Raw genomic sequence first — 25,061 nt, 5'->3', positions numbered from 1 at the left:
TGGCACAACGTTATAAGCGTTAACTTTCACACCGTGGTGTTTCATTTTCAGACTCGAGCTGTGATAATCTTAAGGGGGGGGGGGTTGTTCAACACTTTACAAGTTGCTCGATGCTTAAGAGAAGCCTTTAAATGAGGCCTAGTCTCCTGTTGACGTGAACAAGTAAGCCTAGCTAGCATGACCATTGCGCTTGCATTTCTGAAGGGAGAATGAAAGCCTGCCATGTTTTTCAAGTTGTATTTTAGTTGCTCATCTGAAAGAGTTTGTTCTGAGGCAACTCTGGTAGCTGTAGGTTAATGATCTCCCTTCTGCAACATATGGTATTCTCCAGTTTGGTTGTGAAATTAAAGCATTCTTACGTGCCTGTTCCAATGCTATTGTGTGTGTGTGTGTGTGTTTTCCCTTCCTCAGGCAAACCTTTTATCTGTTCTGTGGAGCTGATAATTTTAAGCAGTAAGACATGGCAGACTCTAACTTGGAAAAAACCAGCCTATTTCTGGGGAAAAAAGAGGAAAAAAAAAAAAGAAAAATATTTATCTTCTTCGCTTGGAAGGCTTTCTCTTTTAGACCACTGGCAATGAAATGTGCAGCCCCCTCTCCCTCTCTGCTGGAGGTTCAGTTTTAGGCTGGAGTCATTGTGGCCACCTGTTGCTTCCATCCGAGGTTGTCTTAGTGAGTTACGTGGGATTAGGTGCTTTCAATCTCGTTTCTGATGGATGGATATCAACTGTGTACTTACAGATAATTGATGCACGTGTGCCAAATCCATGCAGAGATGGCATATATTTGTTGGGGGAAACATGGTCTCTCCGTGTTTGGAGAGAGACCCCAATAGAAGCTAGGGGTTTGGCTGAGGGAGGGAAGGGTGTTACGATTGCTGTTAGGGTCATTTATATAAACTTCTTAATTGCTTACAACAATTAACTGAAACAACTTGGCACCAATTGCATTTTTTGATCACGCAAGTAATTCCAAATGGAATGGAGGTATGGGCACTTCTGAGAGCACAGAAGTCATTTAAAAAAACAAGCAAACAAAAATTTACACTGCAGGCAGAAAAATGATCAGATTCAATTTAGAAAAATAATAAAAGCTAATGCATTGGGGAAGAAATTACTTTCATTGAGGGAAGAGAAATGTGAAGAACGTTTCTGTGGTAGTCAGCCACAAACTAAAGTAAGATGCAACAATTTTGAGCTGTTTAAACAGGGACTTCATCTCATAAAGCAGAGTGGTAAAAATCTTAAGTTGTGTTGAGGTGCATGCATTTCATTGCAGTTTGCTGTTGTCTTTCTAGCATTGTGCTCAGAGAAGAGCAGTAAAATTGATGTAGGTGCTGATTTTTGACAAGAAGGTTACATGAGCTTATCTGAAGTTCTTTGTATATGTTTAAGACAGATGGAAGTTATAATATCAAAGACAATTTTTGTGGGAAGTCCGGGAGATTTGAGCGGGGTTAACAGGATGAGACTGAAGCTAGGAAAATTTGAAGCAGAGTATTGGGAATTCTTACTGTCAGAAGTGTATCTCTAAGGTGCGCTGTGTATTAGTTGTTTTTTTTTTGATTTTGGAAAGAATTTGATGTTGCTAGAGGGATGGAAAAAATCTACTGGGTAAAGTCTCGCATCCACCTCTGATCTAGTGTGAGCGATACTGTGAGCGTGTCTACGATCAACCTGTTTGGGGAAGAAGCAAGACTTTAGCAGGCACTTATTTCAGCACCTCCGCCCTCTGAGATATAAAAATCCTTGTGAAGAGCAAGGCCCTCATTTAGTATTTGTAATAATAATAATAATAAAAAAAAAGCAATGAAAGCTACTCCCTGTTGTATCCATTACTGTAAGTATGTGACAAGCTTCAAAATGTTGATGCGCTCTTCTTTTCATCCTTTTAGAAATAGCTGAGGAGCAGAAAAAGGAAAAAAAAAAAAAGCTCATCCTTTTGGTGGACCCTTCTGCTGGAGTTCTGAAATTTCAACAGAGTGATCTTTTTGACGTAAACTGATATTTCAAGAGACATTCCTGTCATTATGAATGAAGTAGCAATAGTGAAGGAAGGGTGGCTTCACAAACGAGGTAAGTGTTTGTCCCTCGTGGGAATACTGGGTGTTTGGTCATTCAGGAAATTAGCTTTCTGTGCGATCTCTCATTTAGTAACGTATCCTTAAGGAGTGCGTTCTTATTTTCCTGTTCACCGTAATTGGAAACTGTACGTAAGGAACGTGCATGACTTTCTCTCAAGTTTGGGAAAACACAGATATAAGGGGTTTTCTCTGGGTACGTGCATGTGCACAGAAAACTGTGCCAACTCTTTAGTTTGAAAATGATTTCAAAGACAGCAGCTGAAGGAGTTGCTATGTGGAGAGTTGAACTGTAGCAAACTATTTTGATTTAAATGGAGGTTTGTAACTTTTCTGTTTGCGTGCATACACACTGCTAGAAGGTAGAATTGTCTTGAGGTAAATCCTAGTTTGAACAGGGAGAAATATGCCTGTATTTTGTGAGCGGTGCTGTGCTCTTGCAGAGACATGCTAGAGAATGCGTTGTTTTGTTTGTGACTGAGCCACTCTTGGTACCAGTGTCCCAGACGTGAAGAATAGCTTTGAGTTTGTGCACTCTGTGCATTTCTGTTTTACTGCTAATGAAATCTGATTTTTATAAAAAGTCTTTATTCTTGGCTTGGCAGGAAAACTGAAATAAGGTAGTCACATGTATCGTTATGCTTTTTGCATTCTTAGATGTTTTATTACCAAAACACTGGGTGGGTTTGTTTGAGGGTTTTTTTTTTTCCAGTTTGTTTCGAGTGCTATTACACTGCTTCTATAGGGTACTTGGCTTACCTGTTTCTTTATATTGTACTATCACTCCTTGGAAACGAGAGCGCGATGTTAGGTACTTTCCATAATCTCATCATTTTTTTGGACCAAAAACAGAATTTGTGTGCTCCAACAGTATGGAAGCTTGCTGGTTTCGCAGACTCAGGATTTTTCTAGAGGGTTTGCAACAGCTTGCCTGAAGGTGCAAAGGTACAGCATGATTATTTTTGGAAGAAAATGGAAGTATGTTATCCTAACCTTGATAAAGGCTGAAGGTTCTTCTGCAAGAAGAATAAAATTGATAATCTAGGTTTTAAAAGGGTGGAAGTGCATATTTCTGGCAGTTGGGTATACAGTTTAGTTTTGCAAATTGTCTCATGCTCCATTTTAAAAACATTTTGATATCATTGCTGAAGTTTTTTTCAGTTTTCTTCTTCTGATCTGTTTCAGGCAGAAACTAGGATAGGCATGTCCATTTCCATTGGTTATTCTAAATAACTCGTTGGATAATTCTGGTAAAGCCAGGCTACCTTATTCTGATAATGTATTTGATGAAATTGCACTATGTTTGGATAAAACAGGAGAAAGAAACATAGAACTGTTTCCCGTTTAAAATTCTAGAAACTCTTTAAATCAAAGAGAGATTTTAGATTTAAATCATGTTTTTGGCCTGGAGTTTTTTTAACCTTCTATGGTTATAATTCTTTCCATATTTATCTGTAACTGAAAGATAGGAGGGACGTTTTAGATTATTTTGTTATTTTGAGCAGCACTGTACATAATTTTGGGGGAGATGTTTATTTTAAAAAGCATGAAAATAGAACTGGAAAGCCACATATATTGTCAGTATGATTCAGAGGCAGATGTGTCTGAACAATTTAAAACAGTCTTGTTATATTTCAAACTTGTTTGCATTTCCTCTTGAGACTTCTAATTTTCTGTGTTTCTAGGATTACCATGTAACTGTTTTCAAGTAAAGAGATCTCTGGAAGAGGTTTTTGTAAAAGTTGCCTGATCTCCGTGTGTGTGGTTGTTTGTGTGTGTTTTTTTAAATTACCTTGAAGAAATGTATGATCTATGATGGCTTGCTGATAGTATTATGACAAGATTATCTGCTGACCATATTTCCATTTCTGTCATCCAACATGGTACCGTGCATGTTCTGCCTATTTGAGATTGAAAATTTGTACTCAAAATCATTAATTGCATCTTGGTGTTTTTTGGATGCCAGTAAGCCCTGTCTTTTCAGCCTGTTCCCCAAAGCTTGTCCCTTTTCTGCCTTCTTGACACATGCGGTAACACCTATTTCGTTCCACTGCATTGATTTTTTTTTTTTTTTTTTTTTTTTTGCAACTGTTAATTTGATATTGCCCATGTGAGGTTTCAGAAAGCGATGCTGTTTCTCCTTCTCGGCTTGCCCGAGACTATCCGTGTCAGCTCTGTCACCCTCTTTAGTTTTCTTAGCTGTTTTCAGATTAGGTGGGAAATTCCATCCTCTTGCTTGAGGTGTGGGGGGGAGACCGATCCACTTGTGTGTGTTTATCTGCTTTGTAAAGGATTTTTTTTCTTTTGTCATCTGTATTTATTGTTGGATAGATCCGCACTTGAAAAAGACCCTATCAGTTTGCTAGCCCTGCAAGATTAAGTGCTTCAACCACAGGATGTTTCTAAAACTGATGCCTGATACTGTGCGCTTCTGAAGTAAGGCATAAACAATAATTACTACAAGGAGGGACTGCTGAAGGAGGATTTCAGAGCTTGGAAATGTGTATTGTTTTTCGTTTGGATAACTTATAAAACTGAGGATTAGATTGCTTGTGGCCTTTAAAGATCCTAGGGCTTTCCACAGGCAAATGTTTTAAGTAGTGACTGGCCAAAATCCAGATTGGACGATTACGTTCTGTCTACCTAAAATTCCCCCTGTAGCTTCAGTTGGATACGATATCTGTTAGTTCCTGTCCTGAGCAGCTGAACGGTGTGAATGCGCGCAGTTAGACATTTGCTACATCTCACCTCAGCAGTGGCTTAATTTTGGTGATTTTAATGATTTGTGTACATTTAAATGAGCTTGCAAAGTGCTCTGGAGCCCTTCTGGATGGCAAGTGTATATAAGCATAAAGCCATCATTATCAAGAGCAGGTGTTTTGGCCTAGCAGGGAAATAGCAGGGCTTTCTAGAGTTCTGGGTTGTTTTCTTCTATCAGCTTGCTTTAGATTTGTTGTTGTTTCCAAGATTAAAAATACAAATGGAGAAATGAAATTAAACATCTCTGCCTGGCCGACAGTTCTTGGCAGTCCTGTAAGTCGATCGCTTAAAGGAAGTTCTACTTCCAGTAGCACAGATGTTTGTTTGTGCAGAGGCCAGAGTCATCTCCATGACATGTCTAACCTCAAGCAGGCAGAAATGTAAGAATTCATGAATGAACTTTTTTTTTTTCTTTTCCCAGTTGGCAGCACTTGGTGCTGTTACTCTAATCACAGTGAGGCGATAGACTCTTACATGCAGACAAAAGCAGCAGTTAAAATCCTAACTGCTTTTTTTCAGAACTGCATAGCTGAAGTGGTTACACAAACCCACTGAAAACTTGGGGTGAGGGAACTCCGTTTTGGGGTTGGTGTACCGTATATGTGTGACTGGCCTTTGTAGTCCCTGTGTTACGTTGGAAGATTGTTGGGAATGTGGGGGGGAAGAGGGGTAGCTGCAGAGATGCCATAATCGTGATTGAACCTGAAGCGAGGAGAAAATTATTTGTTCTAATTGCTGCTTTTCGAAAGTCTGAGGTTATTGATTTTTCTCTGTGTCTGTCCTGAGCATCCTGACTTCTGGGCCTCTGATACCTTTTTTAATCTAAAAAAAATCAGTAAATTAAAATACATTCAGGTATACGGATTCATTTTAAAGGTCTCTTTGGATTTCTCACATCTTTCTGCTCTGATCCCAGTTCTATAAAGGTCCTTCTATTGTCTTCAGTCTTCATCCTGTTTTTTTTTTTTTTTTTTTGCCTTTCTGCAAGGCTAACAAAGAGTGGGATTGTGCATTTTGATACTCTGTCATCTCTGTCTTCTCTAGTACGTCCGGTTTTCTTATTAGGGCATAAACTCTTATAGAAAGAAGAGTCTTTTGGGAGGGAGAGAGCGAGGGGGAGGGAAAAATGTATGCTGACCTTTTAAAAAAAGGAAATGGAAATCTAGATTTCTGACTCCGAGAACTCTGAAGCAATTACGAGCAACGGAAGGGACCTGTATGTTCATCCATTGATATTTAGCAGCAAATGTGGAACTGCTTGGGGGAGCAGAGTTGTTTTGTTTTAATTCTTTTTTTTTTAAGTAGTATGTAAACACTGCACAGTAATTTAAACCGTGAAAACCAGAACATGCCCTCCACATGTCCCTTAGTGTGGACTTTAGGCAGATATAGTTATTTACCTTATTTGAAGTCTAGCTGCCTGACAGATGAAAATTGCTAGAAGTTTTTACATGAGAAATTTATATAAAAGATAGTTATTCCACTGCTGGAAAAAACACTAATTTTTGTTCAAGAATTATGTCTGTAATGAAATGGAGTTATACAGATGTTCTAATACACAACTGGTAGTCCTTGGTGATTGCAACGATCCAGACTTCTTTTGTCTTCTGTAGCTTCATTGCGTAAAATGAATGCAGGATCCATATATAAAATACAAGTGAAGAATTAAATGCTGATTGCTGCTCTTCTAACTTTCTCTAGCAGAATAACATAGACTGTGAACTTTAGTTTTGTTATTTTGAGCACTGGTTCATATTTTCAGTATTCTGTTAGTATGGATCAAAACAGGGTTGTATGATATATGACAAGGAGTTAACATTTGAGGTTTTTTCCCAAGTCAGTGGGTCTCTTGTGTTGCTGTTTTCTTTCACCTCTTCTTTCTTTTCTGTTCTGACCATGTCCCCTACCTCTCTTTGTGTGTATATTTGTTTTATTTGGGGGTTGGTGGGTGGGTGTGTTTTTTTTTTTTTAAGTTTGTCTTCTGGCTGTCCCTGGGATGTAGCAATGCACTTTCTTGATGACCTATGTAACCAGAACCTTCAAGGTTCAGATTAGCTCAAGGATTGTCTGGCTTTCATGGTATTTCAAAGGAGTGACTGTGGCATTTGATACAAAGGATCCTAAGACACATCTGAACTCTGAAGATGCCAGCAATAGAGGACACAGCTACTTCAGAGGAAAAACTAGGGGGAAGAGGAAAGGTAAGAAAACAAGATAGGGGCTAGGCAAAGAATGGGAGGGAAGTCTGTCATGGAGGAAAAGAAGTTGATGCTACTTCCGAAGTTGAAGGTTTGGGTTTACAGGGAAATCTGTTGCTGTTCTGATTGAAAGTAAAAGAAACTCTTGTGCGTCTCTTTTTCAACGCAAGGGGCAATAGTTTTGCAATGCTAGCTCTGGATTGCTTTCATTTTGCTTGTCCTGTTCTGGGAAAAGGGAATTGGGGAGGAACCAGGAAATCATAGACCAATAAATCTGACCTTGGTGGTAGGCAAGATGCTAGAGACATTAAGAAAGGATGAGATCACAAAACATCTGGAGAAATGTGAGCTGATAATGGCTAGTCAGCTAGACTGTTTTGGAGGGTAAATCTCATCTGATGGAATTGTTTGTGAAGAGATCATAGGAAATAGGCTGGATACAGTGTACTGTAGAAAATCTGCTGCCGACAACAAGGGAATGCTGAGAAATACCTAGTACAATATTACTGTACTGTACTACATCTCTGAATGCTGAAAAAGCAAGTTTAGACTAGAAATTGCTCATCTTCCTTCCAGTGAGCAGACTACTGAAGTTTTTGCCTCTCTGCTACTTTCCAGTGTCCTTCCTGAAAAGTCTTTCTGACCAGAGCATTTTTTGTGAATGAAAACTTTTCCTTTAAGCTGCAGGTTCACATTTTTCAAGGATGAAGTCCTCATGTGTTTTTTTCAGTAAAAATTACAAAAAAAAAAAAAAGGTATTCTAACTTTTTTCCTAACTTTTTTTGTAAAATACTTTAATCAATTCTTTAGAGAAGTCGTGCTAGGTTACATAGTTTTCTCTCTGTTTATAAACAGATTATCTGGAAGTGATACTTGAGCGATACCAAACACGTTCTCTGTTTGAATGACAAAGAGGAAGAGCTCAGATGTAGATGCCCAGATTGGTTATGTCAGATCTGGAAGTTTACTTTCATATTCTGTTTTATTGTACATCACAAGCCAAACAAAGTAGGTCTCAAATTTATCTTTAAAAGTGATTTAACATCATAAATGACTCTGTTACTTGTTGTTTAAAAGAGATTTGGCAATGAGGGATCCTAGGACATTGCAAACCTTGTTTAAAGTGAGCTGGCAATGCTTTATACAGTGGATTATGCAGAATCTGCCTGTGTTGTCTTTGAGCCTCTCTTTCATGGTTCCTTCATTTTAGAAGAGAAGGGGAAAAAATAGGCCTGTATAAGTCCTCCCCCCCCTTCCCCCCCCCCCCCCAAAAGGTTGTCCTTATGTGTTGTTTGTGGTTTTCTGTCCCCCCGGCCGCCCCCCCTCCCCCCCCCTCCCCCCCCCGGGTAAGCTTATTGAGAAGTCATCAGATTAAGATTTAGGAAGAAACATGTATTATGTTTGTGAGCACGTTATCTCGAGATAAACAGACAAACCTATGCTTGTTGTTCTGGCAGGAACGTTTTTGAGCGAGGTGCTGTGCTGCGCCTTTTACGTTTGGCGCCTTGTCCTCACTTTAAAACTTCTTCCCCTGCAGCCCCTAGGTGAATGCCAGAAGCTTCTTTCCCATCCACCGTTTCGGTTGCGCTCCCTCCCTGTGCCCCAGGCTTCCCCTGCCTAAACTTGCTTTGGTTTAGCACCAGTAGCGCTAGACCTCGCCATCTGAAAAAGCTGGCAAGGACTTTGACACTTAGAGCAGCGCATGGTGACATGTAGTAGATCTCCTTTTAACCCACAGAGTTTGTCGTAGTGGCCAGTTCCCTTAAAAGTTGCTAGGGTGTTTGGCGGTCTTTGAAACGTTCAGGAAACAAACCTTAACACGTGCTGGGAAGGCAGGATTGTGTACCGTTTGAACATACCATCTGACTGCACTTTTAAGTAACAGAGCGTTGTTGAAAAAATAATTCTCAGCCTTGTGTTCTTTTTCCTTTTGCATGTACGCTGCAGTAACCGATTTACTGAGGGGGGAAAATGAATTAAGTCTTATTTTTTAAAAAAAGATCATCTCTCAGGGTTGGGGGGGGGAGACAGAGGAGGGATTATTATTTTAAAATGCATTATATTGCAGGTACAATGTGCTCCTTAAAGAGGGAACAAAAACCAGGAAACTATGTGAGGAAAGAGGAAGAAAAAGAATGGAGAAAGAAAAGCACCATATTAGGTGTGAAGTAGTCGGCTTCTGTGAGAAATACTTAGCTGCAACTGAAAGGGGGAAATACGAAAGACTGACTTTTAGAGTGCTGCTGGAAAAAATGCCCTGCAACTCTTGGATTATTCTCCCACCTCTCCAAGTTGAGCCAAAAATGTAAAAAGATAGCTGGTCAAACAATATTGTGAAATTTGTCAATTTATTCAGAAGCGCGCGGTCGTATTTGAGGACAGCTGAGGTAAACAGTCGTCAGAGACCGCGGGCAAAGGAAGCGAGCTGGCAGTTGCTGTTTTCCCGAGCCTCTTGGGTAAGTTAGGAGAGCGTCTTTTGAAGTGCTGTCCAAAGCCCAGGCCTTTGGTGAACTGCGTGTGGAAACGCACCTGGGAGTCAGCGGTTCTGTGCGTGACTGCAGTGGTATGTCGTGTTCTTGGCCACGGAGTGCAGCATCTGAATCCTTTGCAGGGCTATCGAATCAATCTGGCTTTGGGCTTTATTGAAGTATTCTTAATGACGATTACAGAACACGCGTGCCAGGGAAGCGGGTTTCGTAGCGGTCGTGAACCGCGGCCTTCGGGGAAATACCTGTTTTGGGAGTGCTTTAAGACAAGCATTATTTTTTTGGATGCTGGAGTCTCACTCATGAGGTTGACGCTGCTGTTTGAATGGACTTCAGGTGCTGGTAGGGGTTGTGGCTGCTTGCACTGTTTGTCGCACTTAAAATTTGAGCGTTAGCCTTGTGTCTGTTGTGGCTTCCTAAGTCAGTTCCCACCTGTGAAAGCTGCAGGATTTGACAATTTCATCCTCTGTCCTTCTTGAAACAGAGGAGTTCGCTAATCCTGACCATGCAGAAGGAAAACTGGAAAACGCAACCAGAGTGTTTTTTTAACGCTTCAGAGTAAGAGGAAGAAAAAGGACTGTTTGTTAATGAAAAAAATCTCAAAAAATTACATAAATTAAAATAATTTAGATGTGATTTTTATTTTTGATTTTTCTGAATTCTTAGACCTAGCAGTATACCTCAACATTTCTGCAATTCAGTGAGAGCACCTGGAGATCGAGAAGTGTATCCAGATTACGCTTCGGAAAGCTAGTATTATGGAAGAGTAGCTTTTGCATTTCCTGCAAGAGGCTTGAGTGGTCTAATGAATAACAGAAACAGATAATGAAAGTTTGTATATATATGAAATAGTTTGAAAATATATATATAAAATCCGTCAAACTCCAGTTAAATTAAGCCTCAATATTTGATGGGGGGAAAAAAAAAATTATTTTCAAAGTTTTGCCCTGTGTTTTCCATGTGAGCCTTTGTACATGCAGTGTTACATCAGCCAACATAATGCCGCTCCATACAGGTGCAGTTATATTGATATGAAGGTATTTACACTAAGTAGCGCTTATACCCTGAAACACAGGGATGCACAGTATTTTATATATTCATGCTGCTGTGCCTGAGTTGGAGTTTCGTAGTTCTAATGTCAGTAAAAAGTTACACCCTTGAACAAAGTAGTTAAACAGTTCAAAATCTATGGCTTTTTAGGCCTTTTCACATCTGCAGGTGGGAATGCCACCTTATATTTTGCCTGCTGCATTTTGAGACCCTCCAGGCATGGGTTGTCTGGATTGTTTCTTTGTGTGTCATGTACAGAGTCCCAGGTCCTGCCTGTGTTCTGTAAGCCTTCCAGTAATTTAAATAACAGTCAGATACATAAATAAAAATGTTGTTATTGTATTGCTGTATTTTTTTTTCTTTAAACTTGCCATCAGGTAATTGCCTTCCTTTCCCCCCACCTAATGGAAATGAGACTTTGGTAACACCAAGACAAACAATCACTTTCAACTGAAGACATTTTATTTCTTAATTCAAGACTTGACTAAATGTGTGTTTGTATATTTTAGCTATGTTATATCCCTCTAACTCTACTGCAAGTTTATGCATGGGCCAGACTAGAATCTAGCTGTGATAATTTATGATGACAATGTTGGTTGTGAGGCTTGGGAGTAGTTTTATAGGTTGAAATTGATTTCTGGATATAGGATATGAATTGTTTGCCACTATGAATTCAGTAATCAAGTCATTCTGTGATAAATGTTCTTTGTGCTGTTGGTACTTTGGCAGTATCTCAAGAAGACTGTTTTAGAGTAGTAGGTTAAGCACCCCGAATCATTGTGGTTATTCCATCAATAAAAGTTAATTTTTAAGAAACCTTGCCTTTTAAAGAGACCTTTAGCAGAAAAATTGTTTCACTGATTTACTACTGCTTTTATTAATACATTTCAGAGATTGAAGGAGTAGGATGATAGTTGATTTTCAACCTGGAATTTTCTTTGCAGCAGAGAGATTTGTAGTTCTCGGTCTAGTTTCACTGGTACAGATAATTTTTTACTATAATGTGAACGTATGAAGATATAAAACTGATTTATCTTCTGCTCTGGAAGTTTAGGTTGCCTTGTTCCTTGTGTGATAGGAAGAGTATTTATTTTAAATGAGAACTGGGAAAAATAGTTTTTCATAGATGGAAAATCACTGAAAACTTGTCAGTAACAGCCTTCAGTTGACTTGCAGAGAGAGAGATGCTGCCTATTGAACACTATTGTGACAGCTTGTTTCTGTTGCTTTCGGTAAAGTTTAGGCTGTAAAGTCAAGATATCTTGATCCAAGAGAAGGGGAGAGGTGGGGAGATAGTTAAATTACATCATCATGGAAGAATACCAGAATACTTAGCTTTAAAGCCATTCAAGACTACATTGGCACCCCTTTGTTATACAGTGTAGCTGAAAACGAACTGCAGCAATAATGAACCAATCCATCTAAATCACAGCAGCTGAACAACTGACTGTTCTATCTCAAAATGCAAATGTGTTGTGCAGAATGGATTTAATTGTAAATGTTTGCTTAGTAGGGAATATGAGCCTTTTAGTTTGCGACAATAATCATGAATACAAAGACTGACAGAATTTTAGGGTTTACATAGCTCGTCCCTGTTCTCATAAACGATATTTCAAAGTCAATTTTTTTTTTTAAAGTACCATTTGGCTTTCTTCTAGCTGGTGAATAGAACTCTAAATGCCCAATCGCTAAGCAGTGCTTTGAAAACTGAGAGATGAATTTAGCTACGTGTGTTTAGATCAGGCAGGACTTTCTGTAGTATTTCTTTTGAATCTATGTTAGTGCTTTTTAATAGCTTAAGATAAAAAGAGGAAAAAGTGCTGACTCTCAAAGCTTAGATTTGTTTTTACAGTGCAGTAATACTAAGTGTTACTGAGAGTATTAGCATTTTCTTCTGGGTTCTAGCAAGGTGCCTCTTGAACAATTGAAAAATTACTGTTAAAAATTTCTACTCAGCTTGAAACATCTCTCTGTTAAAATCTATTTTCCTCTGTTAAAATTCTTGGAACCTGACTGCTGAATGCAACTCCCGAGAATGAATCTTTGTCACTGATTTGAATTTTTGATTAAAATAAAATAGCATTGCAGTCTTTTGGGGAAAGGGAAAGCTTTCACTAGTAAAAAGAGAGGAAGCAGAAATATTTGCCTCCTGACTGTTACTAGGTATCTTTCTTTGTAGGAAAAGACAGATATAACTTTGAAAATACCAAAAAAAAGTGCATGCATGTTTGTGCTTCTGCTGACATCTTGTATTTGTGTTCTTTAGTAATATACTTCACATGCAGATTAGTCCCTCTGAAAAAGAGGCAACAAACCCCCCTGAAGAATAGGCCTTTGTGACACTAGAAAAGTTTACTGTGCCAAAGTTATGGTAAGAATTTGTAAATTTTGGCTGCTGGAGTACTTCCTTCCCCTGCTATGTTTTTAATGTTGGAAACTTAAGTGTGGAATAGGGTGGGTTTTTTGTTGTTTTTTAACTGACAATGCAAACATTCATTTCACAAACTAAACCATCCGTTCACATGACACTGCTGGCGGTATATAAACACCCTGTTGATCTTGTTCTGCAGAAGTCGTCTTTGGACTTCCTGAGTTATACAGAAATGGTCGTCTGCTGTTTTCTGGGCTGTAGTGTGGACTTTGAGTATCTCTGCTCAGGTTTAGTTTTGCCAAATTAGTGTTCCTGTAAGAAATGTTGTTACTTGGAAGAGAGCCTTCAAAGCCTGGGTGTTTTTCTGTCTCTTTTTCTCTGTGTGTTTAAAATATTTCATTTGTGGTATCTTGAGATTTGTTTCGTTTTGCCAGTATTGCTTGGATGAAGCTGAACCTACTGGGGAGATGTCTAGTATTTCTTAGTTGGAAAACGATCTTCCTCTTAAAGATGATGTTGTTTCTTTGTGGGGTGTATGTGTGTGGTGTGTGGGGGGGGTTGTTTTGTTTTTTATTTTTGTGGGTTGTTTTTTTTTTAAGCGTTTTAGTTTGAGTGGCGAAATGACTTGGGATCAAACAGAACTTGCAGGGCTGAGAGGATGCAGATATTTGCCCTGAAAGGCGAACCTTCCTGAAGGCCCGAGAACTCGTAGGTGTGAGCTGTGCAACACAATTGACTGCACGGGTTTCATGGAGTAACCAAGGGCAGAATTCAAGTCCAAGGTTGGACTGTCATGGTGACAAAATATTTAGAAAACATTTTCTTGCCTGAAACAAAAGCTTGGATTGTGCAACATAAAGTACAGTCCCAGTATAATAAATGACTTTGTGTATTTTTAAAGGGTTCTGAGTGTTCCATGACTGTCAGCTGTTTCCAGATTCACTGTTTGCAGTCTGCAGGTAAAATGAGACATTTTTCCCCTGTCTTTGCAAGCTGGGTTAATTCTCTCCCTTTACACCGTGGGACTGCAAAGATGTAGCAGCCGGACTTGGCCTGACGTTTTGAACACAGTGGACAGTCCTGTTGAGCACAGATGCAACAGAGCAGCTCATTCTCTTCAGCCGTGGTGGCTCTGCTGCATTAAGAGGAGTTGCTTAAAACTTTAACCTCGTCATTGACATAAACAGGTCTGTTCTGCATAAACTGTAGACCTGGTAAATTCTTTTACTGGGTCAGAATATGCTGTCCTTGCTGGAGTAGGAGCCCTTTGTTCTGCAAGTGTTTCATCCTTTCATAATAAGTAGTATTACTTTTTTTTTAATGCTTGCAATTCTGAGATGTTCCACCTTTTCTGATATGCGCTCCCTGACTTCAAAGAGAGCCAAAGGTCTAAAATGCAGTAGATCGTTCATCAGGAATAATATTAAAAATATGTTAAGATAGGCAAAATGCGTGACAAAGACAGGAAGACTATTAGCCAGCCATGTGCAATTCGATTCATGATCACAGCTGCACCGTTTGGAGTTTATGCACTTTGCCCAGTCTGGTCGGCCTTCCTGTGTAGTATCAGCTGTAATTTCAGAGGAAGGCATGATTTTTCCCTGTATCACCTTCTCTGCTCAGAAGAGGAGGTGGCCCAATTTATTTCTGGATAGTGGCTTCTCTCAGTTGTACAGCAACTTTAACCAGTTTGTCTGCAGAGCAGGTATTTTTTGATCTTCAAAGAAAATGATGGTTTCAAAGTTGCTGTAGTTGAAATACGCTGTTATTCATGGAAATGAAAACCAAAAGGAAACCATGGGTTTTGCAGGGGGATTATACTTTTCTTAGGTTTGCATTATCTTGCATTTTTATGTGCTCGAGAAGTAACCTTGCCCTGCTCTGAGTGCTGCTGCGAAGCTCATTTTCTTGGGCTCCTGCTTTGTTGCCATCCGCTAGTTCCTCTATAGCACTGAATGTGAGCAGCTGCTTTGCTTTCCATACCTATTTTTACCATCTCTAATTTGCTATTAAGATGTTAACTTCTGCCATCAGTTACCCTAGGAAGTTTCTCTATACTGGGACTATAATGTGGGCAAGCAAGTACCTCTGGGCCTTCCTCTTGTGCTGCCCTTACACACTTGGGAAATGTTCGCTGTAAACATCTGCAGTACCACCTTATTGTCCTCTCTGAAAGCTCTCGCTTCTTGTGTTGCTTACAAAAGGCCTTGACGAGCTTTCACTGTGTATGCGCTGAGACTGCGGTTCACTGGGATGCCTGGGATTTGTCCCCCCTTTTTTTCTTGTCTGTCTAGCCTTCCATTGTCCCTGTCTTATGATCAGTAAACTCTGCAGAACAGGGACTGTCTCTTTGTTTTATTTGTACAGCAGGTGGCTCAACTCCAGATGTGCACCTGAAATTGCAGTGTACTGCAGTGATACAAATGATTATGTTATAGAAAGCTTTAGAATAGGATTAAAAAAAATAGATTTACTGTTTTATTTTTGTTTGCGTGTGTGAAGGTTTTCATCTGTTGAGCATTAATGTTCTGGCTAACAGGTGACTGGCAAGAATGTGCAAAAATCACTGTATTGGAAGTTTCCCTCCCACTTGAGGGGAATGCTCTACTCTAAAGCTAGAGTAAAGCTCTCGTCTTGGCACCAGCTCCAGGCTATTAGGAGCGGGCTATTTCAGAACAGTACTTTTTGGTTTCTTGAAGTTTGTTTACTCCCTCGGCTAGACTGGGTGTGATTGTGGCAAAACCTCATGTTTCTGGAGACTTTTCTCTTTTCAGACACCATTTTAGAAGTGGAATGACACACAACAGGATGTGTGGTTGTAGATGTATGTATTCACACTTCAGAGGCTGTGCATGCCTTTTGCACCATGTACTATCCTGTGCTATTTCTCTCACGATTCATGTGGTGAAATAAAACATGGGAGAACACAGAACTCATTTCTCTTTTTTTTATGTCCACTACACACAGGGAGTATTTATGGATGTTCATCTTTCTGCTGACTCTCGCAGTCCTCAAACCAGTTAGTTACTGGAGGCAAAAAGATTAAAATGTGGGCAAATGGCCAAGCAGACTTGAGGTTTTGTTGCTTAAATTTGATTTGAACATTGGAGTTCGATAAAGTTTTTTTTTTTTCCCCTCCTTGTAATTTTATGGTTCCCCTGGATTGCCTACGTGTAGTATTAGTGCTGAGGTTTTTTGCAGCATTTTGTATGGCTCTGCTTTGAGTGATAGTTTAGACCAGATCACCTAAATTATTCTGTGATTCTATGATTTTTTTGGCCCCATTGGAACTAGAGATCTCTTGCAAAGCTGAGTCTGATTTTTGAAGGAGAATAAGAATTGTTTTCTGGATGAGAGCTATTTGGTGTTAGTTTTGATGTTTCCTGTGATGTTCATCAAACAGAAAATAAATAGCAGTTCCTCTGTTGTCAACAGACCTTATTCTTTGTCAGTTTTGTCTGATCTGGGAAGTTGAGATTTTTAAAGGAAAAAGGTTCAAACCATGTAATAATAAACACACCTCATTAGTTCACTACTTGTTATTAGTGAACTACTAGGTTTGTGCTTTGGATACAAAAATTGCTTTTTGCTTTAATTACTGGCGTGTCTCATTGACTAAGTATGCTAGGTAGCTTTAAAGCTGCTGGGATTTCTACACTAGTGTTGTTGTGAGGCTCGGTGGTTAGAAAGTAGAAATGTTTCTAACCTCATGCTGTATTTTCTCTCTCTCCTTTCTGTAGCCCTGGTGTGAAAGAAGAGGGAGAAGCGTTTTCCCAGGGTGAAATACAGGGAGTGAGATGTATGATTGGGCCAGCTCAGTTCTTTCTGATCCTCTCCAAGCTTGACTTCAATTATTTTATGTCACTGGTGGAAGTTAAATTAGGTGCCTTTATCACCACCTTCAGCTATAGCTGGTTGGCTGCAGCTCCTTGAGTCTCCGACCATGGCTGAAGCAAGCAGAGGAGGTGTGGTCTAGGTTCACGTTGTGTTGACGGTGGTTGAAGTTTACAACAACGACCTGTTATAAAAGTAGAAGCCTGAGCCGTAAGGTCCAGTTTATCAGCAAAGATTGACAGGCTAGTTTACTGATAGCAGAGGTGACCTGGAAGTTGGGCATGGCTGATACTGATGACTCGCACCCTGTGCCCTCAGATAATATCGACCTAAGAATTTCCTCCTTTGCCCCAACCAGAACAGTGTCGATGTCCTTCATCAAGGCCTGTTGGTGACAGTGCAGTAGCAGTCTGTGTTCCTTTGGCTGCTCCTCCTGTGCTGAGGAGCCCCCTTTTGGAGTGAGACTTGATAAGCTAGATGATCCGCAGGGTCCTATGTCCCTGCTGTTTATACCAGGATAATAGTGACCTCAGTTGTTGTTAAACGGCATTCTGTGAATTCGTTTATGTTGTAGAAGTTCGTTTCACAACTGGTGCTCTGGATGACTGCAACTGGAGTCCCAAAGCACAGAGTAAATGTTGGACCTGAGGTGCCACTTCACTTGGAAAAGAGAGCCTTTTGAGGGCAAGGTTGAAGGCTGACTGTGCCAAAAATAAGAAACCTTGAGTAGTCTGCAGCTTCTGCAATCTGTTTTATCTGAGACAAGATTGTAGGGTGAAGCCAGGCTCTCTGTATGGAGTTACATCAGATCTGCATTTAGATCTGTGTCTGAAAAGAGATAGCTCTAGTCCCAAAGGGGATTTTTTTTTCATTTCTTATTGTTTTATGATCTGCAGAGCAGGGAGGTGCTTGAAGCATGCACGTGTAATATCAGCTTCCTATTAAAACTTTCACTAATTATTTTAAAATTGTTCTTATGACCTGCCATGGATTATTTTATTTTTCTGCTTTGAAAACTTGATGCCTCTTCCTTCCTTTTCCCACAATACCAGGATAGTGCTGACTATTTTGGAAATGGTTTTCTTTGTTCAGGTTTGGACTCCTGAATGCAAACAGTGCCTGCATCTGTTACCCCTTCTATTTATGCTGGAGTGGAAATGTTGTTTAACAAAATAAGCAGGCTTTCCCCGTGCCTTCTTGCCCAGGGAAGATAGGTAGGCCAAACTGAAGGCAGAGCATCTCGTAGCTGAATAGGTGCCTGGTGTTTTTGAGTACTGTCCTGGAACTAACAATCAAAGCCAGTCATCCCCTGATCTGCCACAAACTTCCTCCTTAAGGTTTTTTTTTTTTTTTTTTTAAGTCTCTGTGCCCCAGTTCCCTCTCTGTAACATGGTGATAAGAGCACTTCCCTGCTTCACAGGGCTGTTGGGAGGACAAATGCAGTTAAGACGGTGGGGCTCTTGGATACTGTGGTAACTGGGACGCAGATGGAAGAAGGGAAATGTTCTGCATAAAAGGGTGGGTGTTTTTTTAAGCCCAGCTGTAGGTTACAGCACTGATGTGACTGACACTTCTATTTGTGCCATGACTTGACTGGTACCATGTCTCTTCCCCGAACGTGTTTCCTTTCCCATGCTTCGTTGCTTGAATACCATGTGCATACCGACGCAGCAATTAACGTCCTTACTAAATGTTAATGTTTGCATCGCTGGCTGCAGGATCTGAGAGCCCAAGAGCCTGTGTAAGACTGACTACTCATGTTTGCCCATCAGGGCTACTCACGGTGACTGAACAGATAACCGCTTCTGGTAACGTCCACCCAGTGCATTTCACAGACTAGCTCAGACGCTGAAAGGAGTTAAAAATGTGCGAGAATGGTTTTTTACTTGTGGAATTCAGACTAATCTAGCAGCTCCTCTGGGCAAGGCATGGACTGCAGCCTGACCAGAATAAAGCAATTGTCCTTGGCAATAACTGGTTAAATTTCATAGAAACAACATCCTTTGTGTTGCCACTGACAACATAACATTCCTTAACGTTTGATTTCAAGTGGGGCTTTATTACCCAGATGTACATGCAAACATTTTCTTCTGAAGAGTTTCTGACCGATGACACCACAGAAGGTGCAAAACTTTTTCCATTTTTACATGGGCTTCATAGTGCCTATTTATATATATATAGTACAAGCAGGTAAGAGACAGGAAACCTGTCTGCTTACCACTTATACTGTCACATGTCCAAAGGGAAGGCTGCAGCAAGTTGAGCATTAGTTCAATCAAATCTTGCACAAGCAAAAAGGAAATGTGTTTTTGGGGGGGATATGTGGGCTGGGAAGTAGGAGGGTGCTTCATTTATTGCCTGCTTGTTGAAACCTGTGGCTCGTGTCATCTTTCTTGTTCACCTGCTTTGGTGAATTCTATATTTAGTTGTCTCTGCCTATCCACTTGAACAAGATAAAAATAACTTTAATGTAATCCTGCCTCTCTGTCCTTTCCTCTCCACCCCTTCCCTCCCCTCTCCTTTCCTGCTGCTGGGTTTAGGGCATTCAGTTGTTTGGGAAGTGGTAGTGGTGGGGGGTTGTTCTGTTTGGTTGTGTGTTGTTGTTTTTTTTTTTTTTTTTTTTTTTTACAAGAAGAGAGTGGGGGTGAGAGAAAACATTTATATCCTGCAATAAAATTGTCGTGAAGAGTATGCAAACTCTCAGAAACACTTCCTCCTCTATTATAACATTTGCTGCGAGGTCAGAGTGTGTGCAGAGTGCGTGGAGGGAGGTGGAGCGGCGAGGTTGGGAAATGACTTGCATGCGGCATGCATCTGTCTGACAAAGAGCCAACCGTGCCAGGGGATTAATGGACAAACAAATAGCATTTCAGTTCTGAACTCGGAGGTTGAACCTAACATTTGCACAGGAGCAAGTCTTCAGATAAGTTTCCGATGGACCTTGACTCCTGTTGTGCAAGTGCTGTGTAGTATTTAGCAGAGAGGGGAATGTTCCTGTAGATCCCTGCTCAGGAGGGAGCCTGCACATGGTCTGTGCTTTATGCTGCTTCTCCTCTGTCCCAGCATCGCCGCGTTTCATCGTAACGTCTGTGACAAATTAACATTGGCCAAAATCCTCAGAAGCGTTCAAGCACCTAACCCGTTGACTTTAGCATGAGTTCAGCACCGAAGTGCATTTGTTAATCTGACTTTGGATGTTGACTGGGTTTTTTAATCTGCAAACTGAGTAAAGAGTGTCCACTGAACTTGCCGAAGCGTTTGCTGCCTATGTTACCGGAAATATTGTTGTCTTCCACAATTAAGGTGATAGTGATTTGAGGGAAACTGTATTGTTTTGATGAAGCTGCTTTGAGATGCAGCCTGCCAAGTTTTTTGTATCTTGAGCGGAGCGTTCGGTATGCTGTTATTCCGAACAGACACGTTGTCTAGAGTTGGGGGGGAAGTGTTTGTTCCCACAAAAAAAAAAAAATCAGTTTTTTTACCTTAAGCAATTTTTAGGTTGTACTTAAAGGTGGTGATGGGGAACAGAGAGACTGAGGAGGGGAGAAAACCCTTAATTGTTGCCTAACGTAGAATTGAAATTGTCTTGCGAAAGGAAACTTTTCTTCCAGAATCTGCTTTTTGAAAGAAAGTAGAATGTTTATAGTTGCCTTTTTTTTTAGCATTGATAGAATTATTACCGGGCAGGAGGTAGGAAGGATTGTTTTTCATTACCGATCAGTTTTACATATTGCTTTCTTCCCTTTCCTTTGCGTACGCGCCGCTGAAGAGCGAGCCTGGGCGCTTGTGGCGGTGGCTCCCGGCTTCCCCGGGCAGCGCCGGCGGAGCCGCCCCGCCGCGACTCGCAGCGTGCTCGCTAGCGCGGGCTTGGGAGCCAGCTAGCGAGAGGAGGCCAGTTGTCAGACCACGCAGCGGCTTCTCTGATGCGTGCAGTCTGTTGGACAGTAAAGTGAAACCAGTGACCGAGCGCGGCTTTCACTTGGGAACCTAAATCCGGATCTGAACCCCCAGGCTACAGGTTTTTAAAAGGACTTGCTACCCCGGCCTGCTTTACCGCCGCCCTTCTGCGGCGCCGGATCCGATTGCGCCGGATCCGATCCGCTCCGCGCGGCTTTTAAATCGAAGGTGGCTGTAGTTTGAGGAATGTGAATTCCTTACTCTGTAAACACAAACGTGCGTTCTGAGCGTTTTAAGAGGAGCGGGCCCTGAACTGAAGGTGCGCCTCTTACGCTTCAAGGCGTAGCGTAATCCTTTTAGTAGTTTGGATTGCCAAGATTGTGCGGGGCAGGCCAGGATGCCTCACAGACATCTGCTTTTCTGTCTATTCAGTCAAGTCCATATCCTCCAAACTGTAATTTTCACTGTAATGATGGATTACGCCTGTCACAGTTTATAGAATTTTGTCTGGTGTGTTTAATAAAGGAAAACAGCCTCTAATGCTTATTATTTCTGAAGTCAAACGCATCTGAACTAAAGCTCAGCGTACGCAAGACAAACTACGCTTTAATTTTACAATTGTCTGATGGGACTTTGCGATTTATTTGTTGTTACTTCCTTAATGATGTTGCAGTCAGAGGCACTGTTTTGCTAAATGTTGTGTAAAAAGTAAATTGTAGCGCAGCAGATGTTGGTATTTGGATGGATGTCGGTGCAATGGGGGGACAGCAACAGTCATCTCTGTCAGCTGTCTTCAGGCTCCACAGGCCTGCTGTGTGGTTACTTTGGTGTGTAAAAACAGCTCGTTTTGCAACTGGGAAGTTTGGCATTACATTTGGCGCTGAGCCATTTCGCTGGGTTAACACAAGTGTTTATCCAGCGATTTTCTTAAAATTGGTAACTCGGAGAAAATGTTTATTAAACTTCAGCACAAAGGAAGAGGATGTAGCTGGATCTCTTCTTTTTAAAAGAAACTAACACTTGTAATGCTGCAATCTTTTTTTATTATTATTTTTATGTCTTCCCCCCCCCCCTCTTTTTTTCTTTGGCTGCTGTTTTATCATCAATCATTTTGCAACTTACTGTTTAGAATTCCCTTCCTGCAGATTGGAAGGGGAAGCCTACCTTGTAGGGTATATAGCGAGTGCTGTGACTACCTTTCTGTTCCTTCTGTGCTTTATCACAAAGTAGGTGCAAAGAGGGCTGCAAACGTAGCTGTTGAATTACCCTCCCTTCTGCAGAAATTGCAGCTAAAGCACCGAACTTGAGCCCTAATCTGCAAAGCAGCTGATTTTTTTTTTTTTTTTAATGATAAATTACTGTAGATTTTACCTTTTGGCTAAGTACAAGAGTCCCTGCAGGCTGTCAAGAATTTTTCATAAGACTTCTGTCAATATTGGAGATATTTCTTTATGGAAATAGCAATTTGGATTGCCTTTTTAATAAGGAGGGGCCGGGAAGAGAGGTAGTTTTCACAAAGCAACCGCGGTTTTAATCAGACTTTACACTGGGAATCTTTTGATTTAAGCTTCATTAGGAAACTTCATCATATTGGAGACATTTAGTTTGGATTAATCTTTGTAATCCATTTTAATCTTTTATTGCCCCTGTGATTAAATAATTAAATGTCTTCATTGTTTGAAAAAGCTCCCGTTTCTTCTGGAAAAGGGAAGACGATTAAACAAGGAGGAAAAGTATGTAAAGAAGTATAGTTTCAAGCTAATGACAGTGACCCAGAAGCAGACTGTGTGCTCAGTTGATTGTTTAGTTGAACTGCAGTTTTATTACCAAGTAGAATATCAATATAAATTTTCATGCGAGTCCTTTATCCTTTTTTAAATAAAAAAAAAGGGGGGGGAGGGAGGGGGCAAAAAAGGAAGTGTTCAGTGTTACCTGTACATCCAACTTCTGTGCCTAAGTGTAGCTTAATTTGGAAAACTAATTTGTAAGGTCTGCTCACTACAAAAATTAACTTGGTGTGCTGTAGATAAGTGAGCATTGCAGATGAGCTCCCACAAGTGTGCAGTGAGTGCTTTTCAGGAAAACTTTTTTTGTCTCTTGGTGTGATCCTGATCTAAAAATGCTCTGCCTGCAGAATGGAGGAGGAGGAAATAAATGCAATAAAGCATTGATTTGGGAATAATCTAAACCGAAGCTCCCCCAAACAAGAGGGTGGGCTGAGGCCTCGTGGCCAACCCGCCCTTTGGAAGATTTCACAGCGAGCGTTGGCTCTGCTTGCCTGGGGGGGGGGGGGGGTTAGGTCAGCGCAGCAACGTCGTGTGCTCACGCGCAGGCTGTGCGCTCGCTTATTTACGTATGTATTTTTTTTGAACTTGTGCTTGTGTGTTCAAAGAACGTAGCTTTGCTGTTTCAAGTTCTTTGTCAGGTTTTGCTACGTTCCAAGGGACGAGGTCCTGAATGCAGAGCGATACCGTCCCCGTCGGCGGGGCAAAACCAGCCCTTCCCTCCGCCCCGTTGCAAGGGCGACAGGCGCAGCCGGCATCGTGGGGCGCGCGGGTCCCTCCTGGCCCTGCCGCTGCTCCAGCAACCCAGCGCCACCCTCTCCTGAGCAGCAGAGACCCGGCTCCAGGGACAGCCCCAGCTCGTCCTTTTGTCAGCAGCATCCTCTCCGACGCAGCGGATGGCAGCCGGCATTGCCGCAGCCGGATCGTTGGGGCTGATCTGTGCCACGCTTCCCCTCGCACCTTCCCTCTGTCCCCACCACCCCCTCACTTCCCTCCCACCTTGCTGGCAGCAGAGGATTTTCAGGGTGGCCTTTCTTGGCTTTGACCCCTGCGGCAGCAGAGAAACTCCTGGCAGCTGCTGCATGAGATGATAGTATCAGATCAGGGACTAGTGGAAGAAAATGCCGCATCTAGAGCGCATGCTAAGCAGTGAACTGCAAAGTGGGGTTTGCACGTGGGGTTTTCTGTATGCGTGCGTGCTCCTCCCCTTGCAGAAGTCCTTGAGGCATGAACGTAGCCCCAGATGACCACCTTCAGGAGTGTTGCCCCAGGTGACCTTCAGTTTTAAGAAAACACAAACAGGAGGAGGGGGAAGTGGGCAAAGAAAATGAGTTTTGAGCTTTATTTAGGGCTCTCTGGTGTTTTCACACTTACAGTATGGGTATCAAACTCCCCTGGACAGCTGGTATAGTTATTACAGGTTCTGCTACCAACCTGAATAGTGGCTATAACCTTGTTAGGCAAGGGATGCGTTTCGGTGTTTGTTTTGCTCCCATGTTTTGGGGACATGTTACAATTCTTACAAGGAGCAGGCAAGGGAGCTAGAGGAACTGGACTCTGGTGAGGGGTAGGAAGAAGCTCTTTGGACAGAGGCCGGTGGCAGAGGGACGTGTGCAGTGAGGAGCAGTCCTGCGTGGTGCACTGCGCTTGGAAAATCAGGCGCTAGCGAAAGGTGGAGCTGATGCAGCAGTCCCTGACCTCTGAAAATCCCATGGGGGACATGCCTGGTCTGATACCCACTGAAACTGGTGTGAGCTTAGGGGATGACTGGTGGTGGGGATGATGTATGTTTGTTTGTTTTTCTGGCAATATGAACAATGTTGAGAGGAGCCTGGCGTTTTTGCCACATATCCGTAAAATAACAGGATAGGACACTGCAGTCTGGAGGTATAATTCTCATACCCATCTTCCTGTGCCCATCTGCTTTTGCTTCTGTGTGTACAACTTTCGTTAATTAAAAGCATCAAAAATACAAAGTGGCTTTGGCATACTAAGATGCTGCTGTATCATGCGAATTAATTCATGATAACAGTATTAAGATAGGTGGGTCTTTGTTCAGTTGCATCAGGTATTTTTTATTTCTCCTTGTGTAAGAAACAAATTCCATTCAGTCTCATGAGAACTTACCTCTCCTGGAGCTTGGAGCCCTTAGGGAGAAGTATGAGCCTGTCTATTAGCCATCTATTAGAACAGATGATTTTGAGGTTAAAAACATGCTTGTATTATGTGTATGTGCTACTAAAAATATGCTGTTGCCTTATTACAAGGCTAAGTTCTGGTACCGTTGTAATCCAGTAGGAATTTTGCTGTTTGGTAATAGCGAGAGTCAATATTTTTGCTGCATGTTGTAAAGTAAATTAATTTTAATAGCGTTTAAGGTGGTAAAGTGCATCTGCCTTAGCCTGCGACCCTGATGCAGCAGCAGCATGGATTCTGCCCCGCTCTACAGCGACGACACACCTCAGCCCCAGCTGCAGAACGGGCCTTAGCAGATACTCCGTGTCCTTTCGTTCCTTGATTTCTCTCATCAATTTGGCGACAAAGCTGTGAAGGAGTAGTGAGGATTGTTTAAAAATACATGTTATTCAAGCAGAACGCTGT

The 25,061-nt window shown here is 41.4% G+C and overlaps 1 protein-coding gene across 12 annotated transcripts in view; it reads left to right on the top strand.

The window, feature by feature from the left end:
• The window catches only part of AKT1 (AKT serine/threonine kinase 1), a 76,169-nt gene that overhangs the window by 5,352 nt on the left and 45,756 nt on the right, over positions 1 to 25,061 (top strand). For 10 of the 12 annotated variants that reach the window (XM_068947272.1, XM_068947269.1, XM_068947270.1 and 7 more), the window contains one exon: positions 1,895 to 2,075. The exons of 1 other annotated variant lie outside the window; for it this stretch is intronic. In XM_068947272.1, coding sequence (XP_068803373.1) covers positions 2,030 to 2,075 — 46 coding nt within the window. In that variant the 5' untranslated portion in view covers positions 1,895 to 2,029. Of the gene's footprint in view, positions 1 to 1,894; positions 2,076 to 7,893; positions 8,047 to 9,106; positions 9,495 to 25,061 lie in introns of those variants that run through there. One more of the 12 variants, XM_068947273.1, reaches the window with a different exon arrangement.

This window comes from Struthio camelus, chromosome 5, assembly GCF_040807025.1.
Source record: "Struthio camelus isolate bStrCam1 chromosome 5, bStrCam1.hap1, whole genome shotgun sequence".
Taxonomy (NCBI): Eukaryota; Metazoa; Chordata; class Aves; order Struthioniformes; family Struthionidae; genus Struthio; species Struthio camelus.
This window is presented reverse-complemented; position numbering and strand designations above follow the sequence as displayed.